The sequence below is a fragment of the Hemicordylus capensis genome, chromosome 2 (assembly GCF_027244095.1).
Source record: "Hemicordylus capensis ecotype Gifberg chromosome 2, rHemCap1.1.pri, whole genome shotgun sequence".
NCBI classification, from domain to species: Eukaryota; Metazoa; Chordata; class Lepidosauria; order Squamata; family Cordylidae; genus Hemicordylus; species Hemicordylus capensis.
In genome coordinates this window covers 242,390,348-242,405,694 of record NC_069658.1, presented here as the reverse complement: position 1 = coordinate 242,405,694, position 15,347 = coordinate 242,390,348, and the positions used below count along the sequence as shown (strand labels likewise).

Sequence of the window (15,347 nt, the reverse complement as noted above, 5' to 3'; positions counted from 1 at the left end):
AGGTCAGTCACCAACAGCTCAGGTACCATCAGCATATACTTGGTTGGGGCAGGGAGTAATGGGAGTTGTAGTCCAACAACATCTGTGGACTACCTTTGTTTATAATATAAATAACCACGATGGGGGGACTGGATTTTTCCAAGCCACACTTAAAGACAACATTTATTGAACTTTATTTACAACAGCATGGCTTTGGAATGTGCTTCCTGCTGAAATAAGAGCCTCCGCAAATAGGTGGCCAGATTTGGCTTTTAAAAAGCCAAATTCTGGCTTACGGCCCATTTGACTCATGAGTATACCCCTTAGGTTCTGGCAACCCACTCAAGACACATTTGTTCACCCAGGCTTTTAATTAGATACTGTTTTAATTGTTTGATGGTTTATAATACTTTTAACATTGTTTTAAATTTTAAATTGTAATGTTTTAACATTTTAACTTCTTGTTTTTACTGTTTTGTTGTAAACCACCGAGAGACTTGCATTTGGGGTGGTATACAAATATGTTAAATAAAGAAAGAAAACAAACAAGCAAATATTGGTAACAGTAATAAGCACAGCCAAGCATGTTACAGAAAATAAAGTTCTGTATCACACACACACAGTAGCTCACTATACTATTGTATCTGCCTATAGGATACTTCTGGATACAGGCAACATTCTCTGTTCCCTCCCTCTTACAGCCTCAGCCTCAGGCCCCTCCTCCTCCTAACCCCAAATGAACTTTTCTGATCCCCGCCCCCGCCGCTGACTGAAATCACATCCCTAATATTCCTTAGCCTAACCATCTCATCTTCTGTACTCTCAAGGGCTCTCTAAAGGTTAAATTAACATATATATGAATCCCTAGAGAGGCATCCAAGAAGGCATAGAGATAAAGAATAGAGTCACAACTTTGTCTGGGTATTTGACTTCCGGATTTTTATCCCCCCCCAACTTTCTCAAGGTACGTTTATTTTATTAACTTGACAGCCCTTCGCAAACCTGCATTTTTTAAATTTAAAAATAAAATTCCACTGGGAGATGGTTCTATGTTATTTGTGGTAGTTTGAGTCGCCAGGCTCTTAATTCCGCTTTAGAATTCTGTAGTAAAAATGTTACCCCCACAACCCTCACCTTGTCACTTTCTATCAGCGGATATTTTGGATTTCTAGCGTGGGCGGAGGGGATGCAAACACCTTGGGTTAGCCATAGGTTCTTCCCATTCACTGAAGATAAGGGACAAATGGCATCCCATGAGGGACAATTTGGGGCTGAAATAAGGGGTGTCCCTGCTAATAAAGAACTGTGGGTAACCCTAGTTGCAAGGGTATCCTGCCCTAAAAGCATTTTGCCATTCGTGAGGTGTAAAATGACAATTTCAAACCAGACACTCGACAATGTGAGAAGTTCTAGCCTTTCTATATCTATGATTGGGAACACGTGAAATCACTTCCTGGACCTCCCCCTACCTTAGGAAAGCTGGGAGTGGGCATAAGGGGGAGCGGGGAGGGTAAGAATTGGATACCTTTGCTGTTAGGAAGGTCTGGATTCTGAGAGGTTTGTAACCAACTCCAAAAACTTTGGAACTAGCAGCTGAAACTGGAAAGAAGTTGATCCTGGATTTCGGATCATAGAGTAATCCCTTCTCCAGAAGAAGCACAAATGAATCTTGGGCTGTGGGTCAAAGGCCTGGTGCCGGCCAGTGGCTCTGTCAGTAGGTTTCTTCCTGCTTCTAGCAGAGGACGAGGAAGAAGAGCCGCGGGTGAGAGCATCTCATCCTGGGAGCTCCCAGGGTCTAAGAATGTTGCAAGTAGGGTTGCCAACATCCCACTGTCGGAATAAGGGACACGAGTGGGGGAGGATGCGAGAGTAATTGGAAACCTGAGTGCTGCTTAAACTACAGTGTAAATTGCAACTTAGATTGCTTCTCCTTTTCTTCTTGATATAACCAGAGTTAACCAAACTGGGTGTGATGTCATTTTGTTTTCTAGAAAGAGAAGCATTGTTAGTCAGTAAAAATGGGTTTCACACATGAGCACTATCTAGTAGTCATCGCTTGCATGATTTTCCTGATACCTGGATAATGCTAAGGTAGCCAATACTTGATGGCAAGGTCCCCAATATGGGAATGTTGGCAACCGTAGACCTGCAGCCCACCAGAACCACACAGTACTCTGGTGGGGAGTTCCCTCTAACACGGAAGTCCAGGTGTTGTTGACTACAACTCCCAGAATCCCCAGCTACAATGGCTTTTGCTTGGGGATTCTAGGAGTTGTAATCAACAACACCTGGGAATCTCTGTTAGAGGGAACACTGGTAGGGAGTGAGAAGGGAAAAGAGTTGGGGCTCACTAATTATTTCATTACTAGCAAAAATAAATAGTTTGATTTGAGCCATAGGTTCTTCCCATTCGCTGAAGATAAGGGACAAATGGCATCCCATGAGGGACAATTTGGGGCTGAAATAAGGGGTGTCCCTGCTAATAAAGAACTGTGGGTAACCCTAGTTGCAAAGGTATCCTGCCCTAAAAGCATTTCTGTCAGATTCCTGTGCAGTAAGGATCTCTCAAGGAGGTTTCATTGCCTCTTTCGGCAGCTTGTTCCATAGGTTGACTGCTGCATGTAGCACTCAGGTGCTTTCCTACCTCTTCTAGAAAAGGGGTTCCCAAGCTTGGGTCCTTGGAGGGAGAGAGAGAGAGAACTTCAAATCCCATCCTCCACAGCCACAATGGAACATAAGAAGCTTACATTGAGCCTTGGGCTCAATACTGTCTACACCAGATCTGCACAACTTTGGCCTGCCTACTGTTGTTGGACTACAACTCCCATCAACCCTGACAACTGGCCACTGTGGCTGGGGATGATGGGAGTTGTAGTCCAATGATAGCTGGAGGGCCACAGCTGTGCAGCCCTGGTCTATACTGACTGGTAGCATCTCTCCAAGATTTAGGCAGGACTTACATTTTCTGAAGGAAGTCTTCTTCCCTTTTATAGCTTCCCTGACTCTACTTGTTAGCCACACTGGCATCCAACTAAACTTGGTGGTATCTTTCCTCCTTCTTGGTATACATTCTAACTGAGCTTCTATTTTTGTGGTTTTAAATAAGTTCCATGCTTGCTGGAGTGACTTGACCCAAAGCTTCCTTTTTACCAGTCCCCTCATTTTTGAGAAGTTTCTTCTTCTGGTCCAATGCATCTGTGTTGGACTTCCATGACAATGCTCCACTTGCATATAAGCTGAATTGGATCAAACTATGGTCACTGTTCCCCAATGATTCTACAACTCTGACATCTCGCACCAGATCCTGGGCACCACTCAGGATTAAGTCCAAGGTGGCCTTCTCTCTGGTTGGTTCCGCAACTAACTCTTCTAAGATGCAGTCATTTAGCATGTCTAGACATTTGGCCTCTCTTTCATTTACTTATGTGAGGATCATTGAAGTCACCCATTATTACATATCGCTCTCTCTCTCTCTCTCTTTGTTGCCTCTCTGATTTGATTGAAACTGGGACCTTCTGCAAGCAAAGCAGATATGCTATACCATTGAGCTATGATCCCATTCTCAATTTGGCATTTGACTATTGTGGCAGAGTGTGATGGGGTTTTTAGTCTAACAGCATGTGGGGATCCAAGGTTGGGTCCCCCTTCCAGATCCCCATCTGGATCCAGGATGCACTTGTGATTCTAGCCCCACCAGTTGCAGCAGAGGGCTGCTCAGGTGAGGTAGGTGGGGCAGAAGACCCATTCTTTTGCTTGTAGCATTCTTCTAAAACTCTTCACCCCATTGCCTGCATTGGAAGCTTACTGCTGTTTCTGGTGCAGGGGCCATTCCTGGGGATTGTTGCTGATTACCCTCTAAATCTGGTCTCCAAGTCTCTTCGGAGTCTCCATCAAAAATCAGACAGAAGCCCCTGTCTGTCCATCAGCATCATATAAGAGGGTCTCATTCGTAACACCTCAGTGGGTAAGGAATCCTGGTGCCTGTATCATTGGTATGAAGAAAATCATAAAATCTTTCTTTCTGAGAGCTGGTCTTGTGGTAGCAAGCATGACTTGTCCCCATAGCTAAGCAGGGTCTGCCCTGGTTGCATCTGAATGGGAGACTTGATGTGTGAGCACTGCAAGATATTCCCCTCAGGGGATGAAGCCGCTCTGGGAAGAGCAGAAGGTTTCAAGTTCCCTCCCTGGCTTCTCCAAGATAGGGCTGAGAAAGATTCCTGCCTGCAACCTTGGAGAAGCTGCTGCCAGTCTGTGAAGACAATACTGAGCTAGATAGACCAATGGTCTGACTCAGCATATGGCAGTTTCCTATGTTCCTGTGTTCTTTCTTTCTCCCTCATGAATACTTGAAACTGATTGCTCCTTTATAAGAGACTAGTAACTTTCAGCCCGTTAAATTAACGGGTGCTAGTAGACCTTTGGGGCCAGCTAATTTTCTCTCTCCTCCCGCCCCCCCGTCTCCGCCGGGGCCGAGTGCGTCCGCCGCCGCTCTCGGGCCCGGTCTCCCCACCACCGCCACGGAGCCCGATGTTGTCCGCCAGCCCGCCGCCTCCTCCGGCTTCCCCCGGGCTCCGGCTTCCCCCGGGCTCCGGCTTCTCCCGGGCCAGCCATCTTCTCCGCCCTCCCCCGCCGCCTCCTCCCGCCCGGGCCCACCGCCTCCTCCAGCCGGGGCTGGCACCACCCGGGGCCGCTGCCACCTCCCCCGGCTTCCCCCGCCGCCTCCTAGCTTCGCCCGGCTGTCCGGCGTCGGCCACTTGTCCTCGGCCCACCCGCCCGGCTGCCGCTTCTCCTCGGCCTGCCGCTGCTCCTCCCCCCGCCCAGCGTCGGCGTCGGCCGCTTCTCCTCAGCCCGCCGCTTCTCCTCCACCCGCCCAACATGGCGCCTGGCGCCCGCTCCATGTCTCTCTTGCCGTGTTCTGCACGCGCGCGCACCACGCATGCGCAGAACACCCGAAAAAGACACGGACGCAGGAACCCTACCATCTTCTTATATAGGAGGATGTACACCACCAGGCATTCTTACATGATATTTATTACCTAAGATCAGGGCTTGACAAATTGCCTGCTGCCTCCCAGGCAGCAAGGAGCCCTAGTGTTTTGCTATGATTTGCAAATCCCCGCTTCAGGCCAGGCAGATTCAGGTAGGAAAAAAGAGTCCCCAGCTTCTCAGCTAGCTCCCCCAGTCTTCCTCGGAGGCCTTCAGGAGAGCCTTAAAGACTCATCTTTTTAGCCTGCCTTTTAATGGTATTTAGTTTTACTTTTAAATTTAATCTGCTTTTAAATTGTGTGTGTGTGTGTTTTAAATGTATTTTTTATTTTAGTGTAAACTGCCCTGAGCCATTTTAGGATGGGCAATATATAAATAAAATAAATACATAAATAAAATTAAATAGTGCCTAGCAGGTGTGTAGCAAGGTGGGCAGTGGTCTGGGAACAGATCCCTACCACCCCATTTCTCTCCCCCACGACGCTGTTCCCTTTTTTGCTGTCTTACCAGGGCAGCATTCTTCCAGCTTGCTGCCACTTTGTTCCTGCCTCCGACCGCAGAGGCAGGTCCATGCTGGCCACTCTTCGTGGCCAGTGCTGGGAAAGAAAGCCCTGCAGCCCCCTCAGCCTTTTCCGCTTGTGAAGGACTGGCTTTGCGCTGGCTAGATGAAAGGAAGCATCCAGCCAACATGATTCACAGGCTGGAGAGGGCGTGCGGGCTGCCGTGCTTACCGTCCCTGGGCACCTGTGACAGGAGACGAACATGGGGCAGTATAGGGTATATGCTCCCTCCCTCTGTGTCTTTAAAAAACAACTAAAACACATCTTCTATATTATTCATTCTCCTGGGTGTGCCTTAGAATGTGTGTCCCGGCACCCAGCTGATTGGCTGGGCGGCAGAGGCGCCTGATTGGATGAGGCGCACCCAGGAAGCAAGTGGTGAGTTGGGGAGGGAGGGAGGGGAGGGGAGGGGAGGGGAGGGGGCAAGAGAGTGGGGCAGGAGGGAGGGAAGAACAGCCAGCCCCAAAGAGTGCACAGATACTCTGTGCGGGTCGGCTAGTTTAAAAGAAGTTTTTAAATGTTTCACCTGTTGCTTATATTTGGTAGGTTCTTTAGCTTTTATAGCCACTTAGTGGTGCAGTGGGGAAGTAATTTGCCTAGGGAGCAAGAGGTTGCTGGTTCGAATCCCTGCTGGTGTGTTTTCCCAGAATGTGGGAAACTCCTATACCGGGAAGCAGCGATATAAGAAGATGCTGAAAGATGCCCACACACTTCATACTGTGTGGGAGATGGCAATGGTAAACTCCTCCTGTATTCTACCAAGAAAGCCACATGGCTCTGTGGTCGCCAGGAGTTGACACCGACTCAGTGGCACGTTCTTTCCTTTCCTTTCGCTTTTATAATTCTCAGTTTGTAGCTTTCTAAATCACTCTTCATTTGAAACTTTAAAAAACAACTGTAATTCTGACTGTGGCTTTAGCTTGGTATTTTATATATTCTATCTATTTTATAAATGTTGTGAAGCGCACCGAGCAGTAGTGTACTAGAGTGGCAGGGTAGAAATATTTCAAATAAATAAATATGTCACTGTAGCTGCAGTGAGAGAAATGGTCATGGGCGTGGGGTTATGAGGGGCACCCTGGAGGGTGAGGGGTACCTTGGTGGCTCCCCAACCGCTGGTCCAGGGATGCTCGTCACCCCTTATCCCTACTCCCCTGGTGCCTAGAAATTTAACTGTGATACCTAGATTAGGATATTTGGTGGTAGAATTATTTAGTAAAATCTTTATTTGTCCCAGGCAGCCCTGCTTCTGTTCTGTTACTTGTAAAGGGGATAAAGGGAAGCCCATTTACATAGGAACATAGGAAGCTGCTGTATACTGAATCAGACCATTGGTCTATCTAGCTCAGCATTGTCTTCACAGACTGGCAGCGGCTTCTCCAAGGTTGCAGGCAGGAAGCTCGGCCCTATCTTGGAGATGCCAGGAAGGGAACTTGGAACCTTCTACTCTTCCCAGAGTGGCTCCATTCCCTGAGGGGAATATCTTACTGTGCTCACACTTCTAGCCTCCCATTCAAATGCAACCAGGGTGGACCCTGCTTAGCTAAGGGGACAAGTCATGCTTGCTACCACCAGACCAGCTCTCCTTTGACACAGCCCTCCATCACTAAGTGTGGTAATTTTCTCAAGGGTCCATTGTCTGGCTCATGGATTTTAAGGCCAGCTCCCAGCTTCAAAGAAAATGTGTCAAGGCCAGCCTAAGGTTCATTTCAGTCTGCCTTTTTTCAGACCAGCTTTGGAACCAAGATCACCATGGTCACACTGTTGGATGGCCGACACGGAGAGAAGCACTGGAGGAGTGCTGCCCTGCTGTTTTTTCTGGGCTTCTCAGCAGCCCTTGATACCATTGGCCGTGGTATCCCTCTGGATCCAATGTAGAATGGGAACTTGAGGGGTGGGTCAAGTGCTCTTGTGGTACCATTCTTAACAAGTGGATGAGTTCCAGAAAGTAGGGATGTGCACGAATCGTTTTGGCGGGGCGGGGAGCGGTACCCTTAAGCACGAATAAGGCAGGTCCTTACCTGCTCCTCCACCACCCCACTGCATTTCCTGGTGTGGCAGTGTGCCTCTTGGAAGGCCTCGTGTGGCTGTGGCGTTGCACCCAGAAGCCATGCGCGTACCCTTGAGCAGCGCGGCAGTGCACCTGGAAATGCGGTGGGGCAGCAGAGGAGCAGGTAAGGATCTGCTTTACTTGTGCTTAAAGGTACTGCTCCCTGCCCTGCTGAAACGATACTGCGGGCCACACCAAATCGATTCGGTGCAACCCTGCTGGACGAACCGAATTGATTCGTGCACATCCCTACCAGAAAATAGTGCTATGGAGTCTATTGTTCTGCCTCAATACATTAATGCTTCAGTATTCCATAGGGCTGCATTTCGCCCCCTTGCTGTTTTCACATCAACAATAAAGAGCCAGCATGGTGTAGTCGTTAAGAGTTCTGGACTAGGACCGGGGAGACCCGAGTTCAAATCCCCATTCAGCCATGCTACTAGCTGGGTGACTCTGGGCCAGTCACTTCTCTCTCAGCCTAACCTACTTCTCAGGGTTGTTGTGAAAGAGAAACTCAAGTATGTAGTACACCGCTCTGGGCTCCTTGGAGGAAAGGTGGGATATAAATGTTGTTGTTGATGATGATGATGATGATATCATCATCATCATCATCATCAACAACAACAACAAAAGCTGAGTGAGGTGTTATGCTGAGTGAGGTATGATGGCCCTCACTCTCTTTCTTTTTGTCATCTAATACAGGTACAACGGTAAACATGCTGAAGAGGTCGTTGAGATCAGCTATCACCTGGATGAGAGCAAATAAACTGAAGCTCAATCCTGATAAGACTGAGCTTCTACAGGCAGGTGGCTTTTCTGATCAGAATAGTGGGGTTAAACCTGTGCCAGATGGGTCTGCACTCTTCCTAAAGGACCAGTTTTAGTTTGGACATGCTGTTAGATCCAGCATTTCTCTCGATGTTTAAGTGGTAGGTGGTGCATAGGATGTTTCAGTTCCAATGAATGTGCAGCACGCACTCAGTGCTGTGCAGAGATGCCAGCTCCTCACAGTTTCTCATATTTCTAGCACTGGAGGGTCTCTTCGATGGAACTAAGAGCCCACAGGGGTGCTGGCAAGACATGTGAGGGCATCTGGGAAGTGTAGTTCTTCCCAGTCGCTTCTTCTCATATAAGAACAGCCCTGCTGGATCAGGCCCAAGGCCCATCTAGTTCAGCTTCCTGTTTCACACAGTGGCCCACCAGATGCCGCTGGAAGCCACAGGCAGGAGTTGAGGGCATGCCCTCTCTCTTGCTGTTACTCCCCTGCAACTGGTCTTCAGAGGCATCCTGCTTCTGAGGCTGGCCTATAGCCTTCCGACTTGTAGCCGTTGATAGATCTCTCCTCCATGAAGTTATTCAAACTCTTCTTCCTTCTCCAAGCTCTCCTCCTCCTCCAAGGAGCCCAGAGGGATTGGGGAGGGGCCGGGAGGGAAAGCGACAAGCATCTGAGCAAGGAAAAAGGAGGTTCTTCCTCCACTCCATCCTGGGGGAAACAAACCAAGCGCCAGCCTACGAAAGCACAGAGCGGGGGCATAGCAAGGTCAAAGTGGGCCCAGAGACAAGATTATAAAATGGGCCCCTCACTGATATATACACAGAAACACAATTCACAAAAATATTTTATCTCACCCCCAGCCCCTCACCTCTGGCTCTGACTTTACAAGGTCTCCAGTATAGCTGAGAAATATCAGCCTCTCAAGCTATATTATTTTAAGGCATATAGAACAACAGGCTCATTTCACATGGGGTTGTGAAGTCTCATGGCTCCTCTCTGTCCTTTACAGATACATTTATACACATGCTAAATGGAAGATGCTGAAAGGCATCATCTCATACTGCGTGGGAGAAGGCAATGGTAAACCCCTCCTGTATTCTACCTAAGAAAACTACAGGGCTCTGTGGTAGCCAGGAGTTGACATCGACATCACACTTTACCTTTACATGTCCAGAACATGTAAATAAGATATTCCCCTTAGGGGATGGAATCGCTCTAGGTAGAGCAGAATGTTCCAAGTTCCCTCCCTGGCACCTTCAAGATAGGGAGAAAGAGATTCCTCTCCGCAAACTTGGAGATGCTGCTGCCAGTCTGTGAAGACAATACTGAGCTAGATAGACCAATGATCTGACTCAGTATATGGCAGCTTCCTATGTTCCTCTTAAAGCAATCCAGGTTGTTGGGAGTCACCACATCTTGTGGCAAAGAATTCCACAAGTTGATTATGCGTTGTGTGAAAAAGTACCTGTTTGTTGATCCTAAACTTCCTGGCAATCAAATTTCATGGGATAACCCTTGGTTCTAGTGTTATGTGAGAGGGAGAAGAATTTCTCTCTATCCACTTTCTCCACACCATGCATGATTTTATAGACCTCTGTCATGTCTCCCCGCAGTCATCTTTTTTCTAAACTAAATAGCCTCAGGTGTTGTAGCCTTGCCTCATAAGAAAGATGCTCTAGGCCCCTGATCATCTTGGTTGCCCTCTTCTGCACCTTTTCCAGTCCTACAATGTCCTTTTTTAGATGTGGTGACCAGAATTGTATGCAGTACTCCAGGTGTGGCTGCACCATACCACCTTTGGGGATGGTGTATTCTAAATTTTTTAATGGTGAGTTGTTGATTTTGTCATACTGTTGTAAGCTGCCTTGAAATGTCTTACAAAAAACCCAAGGTGTAAATCTTTCCAATAAATATAAAAACCTTCGCCTGCCTATGTTGGAGCATATTGTCCTTCTCTCCCACACAGACATTGGAATCCCATTGCTGACACTTTCTAAGTCCTCTCTTTGTGCTGGAGTAGAAACAGCCGCTATGCAACCAGCTCAGGTAGGAAGATGATCATCAGACATTATTCTGCAGGGGATGCTTTAGGTGTTGCCCTCTTCATGGGATGGGGACATAGTAGCTCAGTGGTAGAGCATGCACTTTGCATGTAGAAGGTCCCAGGTTCACCCCCGAGAGCATCTTCAGGTCAGGCTAGGAAAGATTCCTGCCTGAAACCTTGGAGAGCTGCTGCCAGTCAGTGTAGACAATGCTGAGCTAGCTGGACCAGTGGACTGACTCAGCATAAGGCAGCTTCCTGTTTTGGGGATCAGGCCGTAGCTCAATGGTAGAGCATCTGCTTTGCACGCAGAAGTTCCCAGGTTCGATCCCTATCACCAACAAGGTAGGGCTGGGAGAGACTCCTGCCTGAAACCTTGGAGAGCTGCTGCCAGTCAGTGTAGACATTACTGAGTATGATGGACCAGTGGTCCGACTCGGCATAACTACTACTACTACTACTACTACTGGTATTTGGAGGCATCCTGCTTTTCAACGAAAGTTCCGAAAGCAGTTTACATAGAGAAATAAAAAAAATGAATAAAGATGGATCCTGGGTGTGGAGAGCTTAAGGCAGCTTCCTATATTCCTATGTTCATTACAGGCCCCAAGGCACCCATTTCCCCCCCTCTCCGAAAGGCAGTGAGGTGTAGTGGTGTTTGCTTTCTTACATGAAGGGCCGCAAGTAGATGCCTAGTGCTCCAGCTGGCTGCTCTCTTTTGGATTTTGAATGAAGGAGAGGAAATCTCTTGCTTGTCCTGAGAAGATTCTCCTCTCAAGAAGAAAAAAAATCTTCTTCTTCTTCTTTCAGGCGCCAGTGTCCTTTGTGGAGGTGGCTGTGTATTTCACCAAGGGGGAGAGGGCTCTGCTGGATGCAGACCAAAGAGCTCTGTACCGGGAAGTCATGCTGGAGAATCACGGGACTGTGGCCTCACTAGGTAAGGATCCGTTTGCCTTTCACAGGGCCGGCTCATTGCCATACATCCTTTGGAGGCCAATGGCAACCAGCTGTCCCCAACCCCTGGGTGGGAATTAAGGGAGGATATTCCCCTCAGGGGATGGGGCCACTCTGGGGAGAGCATCTGGCAAGCTTGCATGCAAAAGGTCCCAGGTTCCCTCCCTGGCATCTCCAAGATAGGGCTGAGAGAGACCTTGGAGAAGCCAGTGCCAGTCTGTGTAGACCAGGCTTGCACAACTTTGTCCCTCCTGCAGATGTTGGCCTACAACTCCCATAAGCCCTGCCTATTGGCCACGATGGCTGGGGAATATGGGAATTGTAGCCCCAAAACAGCTGGGGGGCCAAAGTTGAGCAGGCTTGGTTTAGACCAGGGATTCTCAACGGGTGGGTCCTCGGATGTTATTGGACTTCAACTCCCATAATCCCCAACCAAAGGCCACTGGGGCTGGGGATTATGGGAGTTGAAGTCCAATAACATCTGAGGACCCAACATTGAGAATCCCTGGTGTAGACAATACTGAGCTAGATGGACCAATGGTCTGGCACGGCATAAGGCAACTTCCTGTGTTCCTGTCCTCGGGAGGATCTGGGGGCAGGCAAGGAGTGACACGGGGCACTTTGGGAAAGCGCATGGGGCAGCTAGGAAGAAGTGTGGGGTGGCTGAGTACCCAGACACCCCGTGCTTCCTCCCAGCCATGCCACACGCTTTCCCAGGCTGCCCTGCTTCCCGCCCTGTCCGCCCAAGACTCTCTTCACCGGCCCAGCCAGCTAAGGGGACAAGTCATGCTTGCTACCACAAGACCTTTTTCACACAATGTATAATCCTCCTATGGAATTCTCTGCCACAAGACGTAGTGACAGACGACGACCTTAATGGTTTTAAGAAGGGCTTAGACAAATTCATGGAGAACAGGTTTTTCAATGGCTACTAGTCTGAGGGCTATAGGCCACCTCCCGCCTCAGAAGCAAAATGCCTCTAAATACCATTTGCGGGGGAGGGCAGGGGGTGGGACAGCAGGAGAGAGGGCATGCCCCCAGCTCTTGCCTCTGGGCTTCCCAGAGATATCTGGTGGGCCACTGTGTGAAACAGGATGCTGAGCCAGATGGAGGAGAGCTGGTCTTGTAGCAGCGAGCATGACTTGGCCCCTTAGCTAAGCAGAGTCTGCCCTGGTTACATATGCATGGGAGATGAGACTTTGACCTGATCCTGATCCAGCAGGGCTGTTCTTATGTTCTTATATATTTCGAAGAAACTGCAAAATAAAGACATATTTCCCAATGACATACAGATTACCAAGTTTTGCATACACTTGAAATTACCTGAATGTACTGCTTTGATACCAGAATATACTTGGGGGAAATTTAAATATATCTTTTTAAAAGTTTTTTGAAGAAATTGGGGATATCATACTTCCTGATTTCCTACCGATACCAAATTCTGTGTGAACACACCTGCCTCTTAAAGTAGCTTAATGCAGCACTTTTAAAACTAGAATATGCTTGAGGACATGTCTTTTTGGGGGGATGGAGTAGCAGAAATTCTGAATTAGTAAACATATTTTAACTGTTTTTGTTATCAACAGATTTTTAACACTCAATAATCAGCTTGACAATTCCAAAACAACATTGTGCCTAAGAAAAGCAGATCTCTATGATTCACGTTTATCATATATGGTCATTATACAATTAACTGAATAATGCTTGAAGTTGAAGTCCTACAAATTTCAAGCTGTTCTCTTCCCTTTTGCTTGCACATTATGTGTGTGTGTGTGTATGAAAACATATATTTAATATCTTAAACTTCCCAAGAAGTGTAATTTATACAAAATGACACTGCTTGGTCAACAGGCCTCACCTACTAATATTTTAAATAATAATAATAATGTATCCAAAAAGATGCTTCCAGGCTCATTCTGTGTCTCCCCACCTGCTCCATAGCTGCAGGAAAGCAAAATACTTGTGTCCTGTTTGTCTAGGGTGGGGGGTGGGTAGTAAATCAGGCTAGTTTATAATACCTGAGAATTTCTCCATGCAGTCAAAAATACTAGAATTGACTCATCTGCTTTTGTGTATCCGCCTTCTCCCCCAAGAATGTCTTTTGATGCCCAAACCAGACCTAATCACCTGGTTGGAAAAGGAAGAAGAGCTGTTTGCCCAGAGCACCAAGGAAGGACAGAGAACAGAAGGTAGCTGCTTAGATGTGAGCTCCTTTACTGTCTTTGAACTGTGGGGTTTATTCAGGGAGGTGATGGGTTTTCTTTGTTCTTGTGTATCTTATAGAGGAGAGGGGAGCTTTGCATTTCCTCTGATGGGATTTTTTTTTAATGCTTCCTATGATCCACTCTCATCTCCAGCTCTGGTATTTAAAGATATGCTGCCTCTGCACATGGAGGTTCCATTCTTAGTTCTCATAGTTAATAATTCTAGGGCAGTGGTTCCCAACCGGATTTCCTCCAGATGTTGCTGAACTACATCTCCCATCATTCCCAGCTATTATTTATTGTGGCTGAGGGTGATGAGAGTTATCATTCAGCAACATCTGGAGGGAGGAGAGCTGGTCTTGTAGCAGCGAGCATGACTTGTCCTCTTAGCTAAGCAGAGTCTGCCCTGGTTACTTATGCATGGGAGACTAGCGGTGTGAGCACTGTGAGATATTCCCCTTAGAGGATGGAACTGCTCTTGGAAGAGCATCTAGGTTCCAAGTTCGCTCTCTGGCATCTCCAAGATAGGGCTGAGAGAGATTCCTGCTTGCCACCTTGGAGAAGCCGCTGCCGGTCTGTGTAGACAATACTGAGCTAGATGGACCAATATTCTGACTCAGTATATGGCAGCTTCCTATGTTCCTAACCCAGGTTGGGAACCACTGCTCTAGGGATAGACATGGGTGTCATGAACTTATCCCTTATAAAAACATAAGCACTGCATTACGGGATCAAATCAAATGTCCCGCTAGTCCAGCATTCTATCTCCAGCAGTGACCAACTAAATACCCCAATCTCTGAAGCAGAGCAAAATACCACCCACTCTCCCTCCTACCCTTTGACTCCACATTCCTAAAGTGTGCTGCTTGTCCTCTGTCCTCCAATTCTGCTCTTGTCTACTGAGTCGGACCATTGGTGTGTATATCTCTATTGTCTACAGTGAGTGGCAGGGGCTCTCCAGGGTTTCAGGAGGACTAGGAACCTAGGAAGCCACACTCATCTAGCTCAGTATTGTCTGCATGGATTGACAGTCTTTCCAGTAGGGCTTTTCCAGTCCTACTGGAGATTCCAGGGATTGAACCTGGAATCTTCTGTACGCAAAGCAGATGCTCTACCACTGAGTTACAGCCTCATCTCCCTCTTTAGAGCCAAAGGGGCAGCTACAATTTTGCTTTCGCAGCTAGCATAGAAACCATAAGAACAGCCCTGCTGGATCAGGCCCAAGGCCCATCTAGTCCAGCATCTTGTTTCACACAGTGGCCCACCAGATGCCACTGGAAGCCTACAAGCAGGAGTTGAGGGCGTGCCCTCTCTCCTGCTGTTACTCCCCTGCAACTGGTACTCAGAGGCATCCTGCCTGTGAGGCTGGAGGTGGTCTAGCCCTCTGCCTAGTAGCTGTTGATAGACCTCTCCTCCATGGTTATCCAAACCCCTCCTAAAGCCATCCAGGTTGTTGGCTGTCGCCACATCTTGTGGCAAAGGATTCCACAAGTTGATTATGCGTTGTGTGAAAAAGTATTTCCGTTTGTTGGACCTAAATTTCTTGGCAGTCAATTGATTGCCAAGACCAGATCGCTTTCTGCAGGCAATTGGAATGTGAAATATGTATACTACAAGTTGTAATGGATTATGATTTCCCCACCCATTTTGTTCCCTACACAGGCAGTGGAATAATATTGCTGACACATTTTAGATCACCTCTTCATCATGGTGGAGTGGAAAGAGCAACTGTACCAGCTGCTCAGGTAGGGAAAGAATAATTGGGACGGCATGGAGGGAACAGGTTGAGTGCCATTTT

The 15,347-nt window shown here is 47.7% G+C and overlaps 1 protein-coding gene across 6 annotated transcripts in view; it reads left to right on the top strand.

The window, feature by feature from the left end:
* Positions 1-1,484: 1,484 nt before the first annotated feature.
* The window catches only part of LOC128347461 (zinc finger protein OZF-like), a 45,384-nt gene continuing 31,521 nt past the window's right edge, over positions 1,485-15,347 (top strand). Inside the window, exons 1-6 of one of the 6 annotated variants that reach the window (XM_053302180.1) lie at positions 1,485-1,741; positions 8,278-8,378; positions 10,317-10,396; positions 11,202-11,328; positions 13,439-13,534; positions 15,212-15,294. In XM_053302180.1, the coding sequence (XP_053158155.1) occupies positions 10,382-10,396; positions 11,202-11,328; positions 13,439-13,534; positions 15,212-15,294 (321 nt within the window). In that variant the 5' untranslated portion in view covers positions 1,485-1,741; positions 8,278-8,378; positions 10,317-10,381. Of the gene's footprint in view, positions 1,742-5,052; positions 5,223-8,277; positions 8,379-10,316; positions 10,397-11,201; positions 11,329-13,438; positions 13,549-15,211; positions 15,295-15,347 lie in introns of those variants that run through there. The other 5 variants (XM_053302171.1, XM_053302173.1, XM_053302172.1 and 2 more) reach the window with 5 other exon arrangements.